The 6,000-nt window shown below is 34.8% G+C and overlaps 1 protein-coding gene across 1 annotated transcript in view; it reads right to left on the reverse strand.

Annotated features, from left to right (window-relative positions):
- The window catches only part of GAD2 (glutamate decarboxylase 2), a 175,316-nt gene extending 169,605 nt beyond the window's left edge, over positions 1-5,711 (reverse strand). The window contains exons 1-4 of the mRNA XM_075315540.1: positions 4,021-5,711; positions 2,910-2,969; positions 2,642-2,791; positions 1,368-1,601 (exon numbers count right to left, since the gene is read on the reverse strand). Coding sequence (XP_075171655.1) covers positions 1,368-1,601; positions 2,642-2,791; positions 2,910-2,969; positions 4,021-4,096 — 520 coding nt within the window. The 5' untranslated portion in view covers positions 4,097-5,711. The remainder of the gene's footprint in view (positions 1-1,367; positions 1,602-2,641; positions 2,792-2,909; positions 2,970-4,020) is intronic.
- Positions 5,712-6,000: the final 289 nt, after the last annotated feature.

The following is a 6,000-nucleotide window of genomic DNA, read 5'->3' on the forward strand; positions in this document are numbered from 1 at the left end:
TAAGAAAATAAAGTATAAAATATAGGAAAATAAAAAGCCGAGAATGGACATAGTAGATAATATACTATAAAAAAAATAATAAAAGTATAAAATATAAGAAATAAAAAGTCAAGCAGGGACATAATAGAAAATATAATATAAGAAAATAATAAAAATGTAAAATATAAGAAACTAAAAAGCCTATACATAATAGAAAATTAAAAAAAGATTTTACAGTATAAGAAAATAAAAAATAGATCACAAAAATAAACTTATTTTAATATCTTCTAGGGTCTAAATATCTATCATAATATTTTGGAAAAACAAATCCAACAGTAAACATGAAAATAGACAGATAAATCCAAATTTCAGGCTAAGAAACAAAAAACAAAAAAATAGATATAGCAAATAAATTAATCTGTTTGCATTCCGGGATAAGAAAAAATAAAACTATAAATATAAAAACGATAAAAAAACAGAATAAAATATACATTCATGTTGAGGGAACAGAAAAATATGATATAAATGAAAACCACACATGCAATTAATCTAGAGATTAAAATAAAAAAAACTAAAACAACTAAAAATGTATATAAATACACAATATAAACTATAAATATGAAAAATAAAAAGATATTTGTGAAAAGCAATACAAAAACATTGGGCAAATATTTATGACAACAGGGTGCATATTAAATAATAAAAAAAAATACTGCACAAAGTAAAATAAAATGAAATATTTTTTTCTATTCATCTATTTAATAAGATATGTGGATTGTAAATATATATATATATTTTTTTTTCTAAATATCTTCAAAATATTACTTTATTCCACAATAAGATGAGGAATGGGCATTTGCCAATACAGAAAAAACCTAAATGACTGCAGATAATGAGTTCACCAGACTGAAACATTGCTGTCTTTTTGATCTGTGCATTGCTGTGTACTTGAGATGAAGAGCCCTTTGGAGAAAATAATCTGCAATCGCATAAATCGCATAGTGCATGTATAAATTTCACTTCACAGAACATAATTCTAAAAATGTTACCATATCAGAGACCAAAGTCCTGACAGCTTCCATAGAATTCTAAAAATTCATAGTTTATTATTAACACCATTTTAATAAATAAATGAATATTTATTTATTTATTTTAAACAATGTTGATAATTAACCATAAATAAAATATATATATATATTATATATATATATATATATATATATATATATATATATATATATATATATATATATATATGTATATATATATATATATATACATACAGTATATATTTAGCCCAAAAGTTTATTTTTGTTCATTTTATGCTAAAAGGAAACATAAAATAACCATAAAAGTAAAAATGTGTCATGAAAAAGCAGGCATATTACCTGTCTTAATAGCATATTTTAAGGCAGTCTTGCAGTTCAGTAGGATTCCTTCCAAATTCTGCGGTTGGTCTGACAATTCCCAGTTATATTCCTGAAGCAGCTCATTTGGATAGTGAAAATCAATCACTTTGGTAGACCTGTCAAAGGTATTGACTACATATTGTAATAAAATGTCTATAACTTCTTGCAGGAACCTCAGGGTTTCTGGCTCTCCATTTTTTGCAGGTAACAGGTCTAGAAAAATGTTGGAAAAAATTTGGTTTTAGTACAAATTTAGTTTTTTTTCCTGTCCCAGAAATATATTTTATTCCAAACATTATTTTATAGGTAAAAATCGACATTGTTATTTCACATTCTGCTATTTTTTGTATATATCATTCTTTATATATTTATATTTACAAATATTTAATATGAAAATACTAACATTTTCTAATATTTACAGCAAAGGAATATATGTAATAGATTGTTTATAAATTGCATATATTAAAATATAACAAATAGAAGAATGATTCTGTTAGAATTGTGTTAAAACCTGTGCAATTAATATTAAAGCTGACAATTTTTTTTCTAAATTTGTGGTTATAGAAAAATGTGTAATTTTCTTAAAATCTACCTATCTATATCTATCTATCTATTTAGCTATCCATTATCTATCTATCTATCTATCTATATCTATCTATCTATTTACCTATCCATTGTCTATCTATCTATCTATCTATCAATTATCTATCTATTTACCTATCCATTATCTATCTATCTATCTATCTATCTATCTATCTATCTATCTATCTATCTATCTATCTATCTATCTATCTATCTATCTATCTATATATCCCTCTATCTATCTATCTATCTATCTATCTATCTATCTATCTATCTATCTATCCCTCTATCTATCTATCTATCTATCTATCCCTCTATCTATCTATCTATCTATCTATCTATCTATCTATCAATCCATTAGCTCTTCTGTCTGTCTATCTATCTATCTATCTATCTATCTATCTATCTATCTATCTATCCCTCTATCTATCTATCTATCTATCTATCTATCTATCTATCTATCTATCCATTAGCTCTTCTGTCTGTCTATCTATCTATCTATCTATCTATCTATCTATCCATTTATTTATCTATCTATTATTTCTATATAGTGAAATGCTATCTAAATGGAATGTATTCATATGTAAAATGCCCCCAAAAATACATTTACTATTGTGAGTACAATTTTTTTGCTAATATGCATTTAAAAAATGTAACTATACCCCCCATACCTGTTGAGTACAATAAGGAGAAGTTGAATTCGCCCTTCTCGCAGCTGTATGAATTCTTGTCATAGTTGGAAGCAATTCCTTTGTCGCCAGGACACATTTCATCTTTGTTGGCAAGGTCTGCTGATTTCTCCCCTTCTCCATAAAGTAAAGCTGGACAAAGAGATGAAAAAGTTAGATCAAATATGGAAATTCATGAAAATCATCACTAATACCAATGCTTTTTTGGAGAATAATATAATAGGGAACTAGGACAATTCTCCATACTTACCAGATAATTTTGAGCTGATTCCTCCTGTAAATTTTTGAGCAACTTGGCACCAGGCTTTTGCTAGAATGTAAAGAAAAATAACAAAATAATATCTGTTATTTAGAAATCTATCTATCTATCTATCCCTCTATCTATCTATCTATCCCTCTATCTATCTATCTATCTATCTATCTATCTATCTATCCCTCTATCTATCTATCTATCTATCTATCCCTCTATCTATCTATCTATCATCTATCTATCTATCTATCTATCCCTCTATCTATCTATCTATCCCTCTATCTATCTATCTATCTATCTATCTGTCTTCTGTCTTCCTTTCTTTTTTCCTTCTTACTTTCCTCTCTTTCCTTTATTTTTTATTTTATTCCTTTTTTTTCTTTTTTACTTCATTCCTTCCCTCTTTCTCCTTTCTTTCTTATCCTCCTTTTGTCTTTCCTTCTATCTTTCTTTCTTCCTACCTTTTTTCTTTCTTCCCTCTGTCTTTTTGTCCTTCTTTTGTTCCTTCCTACTTTCTTTCCTTATTTTTTTTCTTTCCTTTTATTCTTTCTTCCTTTCTTTTGTATTCCTTTTCTTTTTTCCCCCTCCTTTCTTGCCTTCCTTGCTTTTTTCCTTTCTTCACAGTTTCTTTTCTTTCTTTCTCTTTCCTTCCTTCTTTCTTTCCTTCTTTCTTTCTCTTTCTTTCTTCCTTCCCTTCTTCCCTTCCTTCTTTCCTTCCTATCTTTCTTTCCTTTTTTCTTTCCTCCTTCTTTGTCTTCCTTCTGCCCCTTTCTTTTTTTCTCTTTCTTTCTTTTTCTTTCTTTTGTCTTTCTTTCTTTTTTCTCTTCCTTTCTTTCCTTCTTTCTTTCTTTTTCTTTCTTTTGTCTTTCTTTCTTTTTTCTTTTCCTTTCTTTCCTTCTTTCTTTCTTTCTTTCCTTCTTTCCTTCTTTTCTTCTTTCCTTCTCTCTCTCTTTCTTCCTACCTTCCTTCCTATTCCTTAATCATTCTCTTATCCTTATTTATCTAAAATACTTCTCAATAACTGAATTACTGCTGCACTTCCAACTATATCCAACAATTTAATGCACACAGATCTACTATACATACATGTACAATTACATCCAGCCCTTACCTGTTCCTGGGTTCTCAGATTCACTGTTTCCCTCTTCAGCCCCAAAAGACCAAAAGCCAGAGCCGGGAGAAGCCATCCCGACCCCTGAGATCACCAGCTGATGGGAATGCTGCTGCTGAACAGCCTGGACGGGAGCATAGAAAGTAGCAGAAGAAAGTGGAGCGGCGTCTTGTGAGAGGAGGATATAAGTAGCAGTGTGCAATAAAGACACCGGAGAGAAGGAAAGTGCAGGCAAGGGCTTTGCAGGTCTGTATGCAGCTGTCTATGAGGAGCTGTCTATGGGGAGCTGTCTATGAGGAGCTGTCTATGAAGAGCTGTCTATGAGGAGCTGTCTATGAGGAGCTATCTGTGAGGAGCTGTCTATGAAGAGCTGTCTATGAAGAGCTGTCTATGAGAAGCTGTCTATGAGGAGCTGTCTATGGGGAGCTGTCTATGAGGAGCTGTCTATGAAGAGCTGTCTATGAGGAGCTGTCTATGAGGAGCTATCTGTGAGGAGCTGTCTATGAAGAGCTGTCTATGAGGAGCTGTCTCTGAGGAGCTGTCTATGAAGAGCTGTCTATGGGGAGCTGTCTGTATGCAGCTGTCTATGAGGAGCTGTCTATGGGGAACTGTCTATGAAGAGCTGTCTATGGGGAACTGTCTATGAGGAGCTGTCTATGGGGAACTGTCTATGAGGAGCTGTTTATGAAAAGCTGTCTATGGGGAGCTGTCTATGGGGAGCTGTGTATGAGGAGCTGTCAGTGGATAGCTGTCTAAGGGGAGCTGTTTATGGGAAGCTGTCTATGGGAAGCTGTCTATGGGGAGCTGTCTATGGGGAGCTGTCTATGGGGAGCTGTCTATGGGGAGCTGTCTATGGGGAACTGTCAGTGGGGAGCTGTCTATAAGGAGCTGTCTATGGGGAGCTGTCTATGAGGAGCTGTTTATGGGGAGCTGTCTATGGGAAGCTGTCTATGGGGAGCTGTCTATGGGGAGCTGTCTATGGGGAACTGTCAGTGGGGAGCTGTCTATAAGGAGCTGTCTATGGGGAGCTGTCTATGAGGAGGTGTCTATGAGGAGGTGTCTATGGGGAGCTGTCTATAAGGAGCTACCTATAAGGGGGAGCTACCTATAGAAAGCTGTCTATGAGGAGCTGTCTAAGTGGAGCTGTCTATTGGGAGCTGTCTGTGAGGAGCTGTCTATTGGGAACTGTCTATAAGGAGCTGTCTATGGAAAGCTGTCTATAAGGAGCTGTCTACGAGGAGCTGTTTATGGGGAGCTGTCTATGAGAAGTTGTCTATAAGAAGCTGTCTATGGAGAACTATCTATGGGAAGCTGTCAGTAAGGAGCTGTCAGTAAGGAGCTGTCTGTGGGGAGCTGTCTGTGGGGAGCTGTCAGTAAGGAGCTGTCTGTGGGGAGCTGTCTGTGGGGAGCTGTCTATGTGGAGCTGTCAGTGGGGAGCTGTCTATGTGGAGCTGTCTATAAGGAGCTGTCTATGGGCAGCTGTCGATGAAGAGCTGTCAGTGGTTCTGAACCTGGCAGTGAGCTGCAGACCTGGAGTGAAGGCTGCTGTCTATGTGGAGCTGTCCATGGTGCTGATCCTGACTGCACTAATGCTGCCTCTGCTGAAATCTCAGAACTAGGAGCATAGAAGCTGTAGACCCTTGTGGGAAACAGACCACATCTCCCCCTCCCAAAGCAGTCTCCTCTACCTATGGCTGAGACGCGCTGTCTTTTATGATAGCCTACTTCTGGGACAAATGACATGGAAAAGCTGGAGCAGCAATTAAGTGACACCGCAAGACGTCACCCTGACATCATTCTCTAGATAAAAAAAGGAAAATGCCCACTGTTAAGGTCTGGTGTAGTAGACGCACGCACACGCACGCATGCATCGATCAAACATTGGGGACTTTGGGGACCCACTCTTCATCTATATGCAAATAATCTAGTACCCCCCTCATTCACAAATTTTCCTTTGATTCTATATAATAATAAGTGAAT

The sequence above is a fragment of the Anomaloglossus baeobatrachus genome, chromosome 6, assembly GCF_048569485.1.
Source record: "Anomaloglossus baeobatrachus isolate aAnoBae1 chromosome 6, aAnoBae1.hap1, whole genome shotgun sequence".
Taxonomy (NCBI): domain Eukaryota; kingdom Metazoa; phylum Chordata; class Amphibia; order Anura; family Aromobatidae; genus Anomaloglossus; species Anomaloglossus baeobatrachus.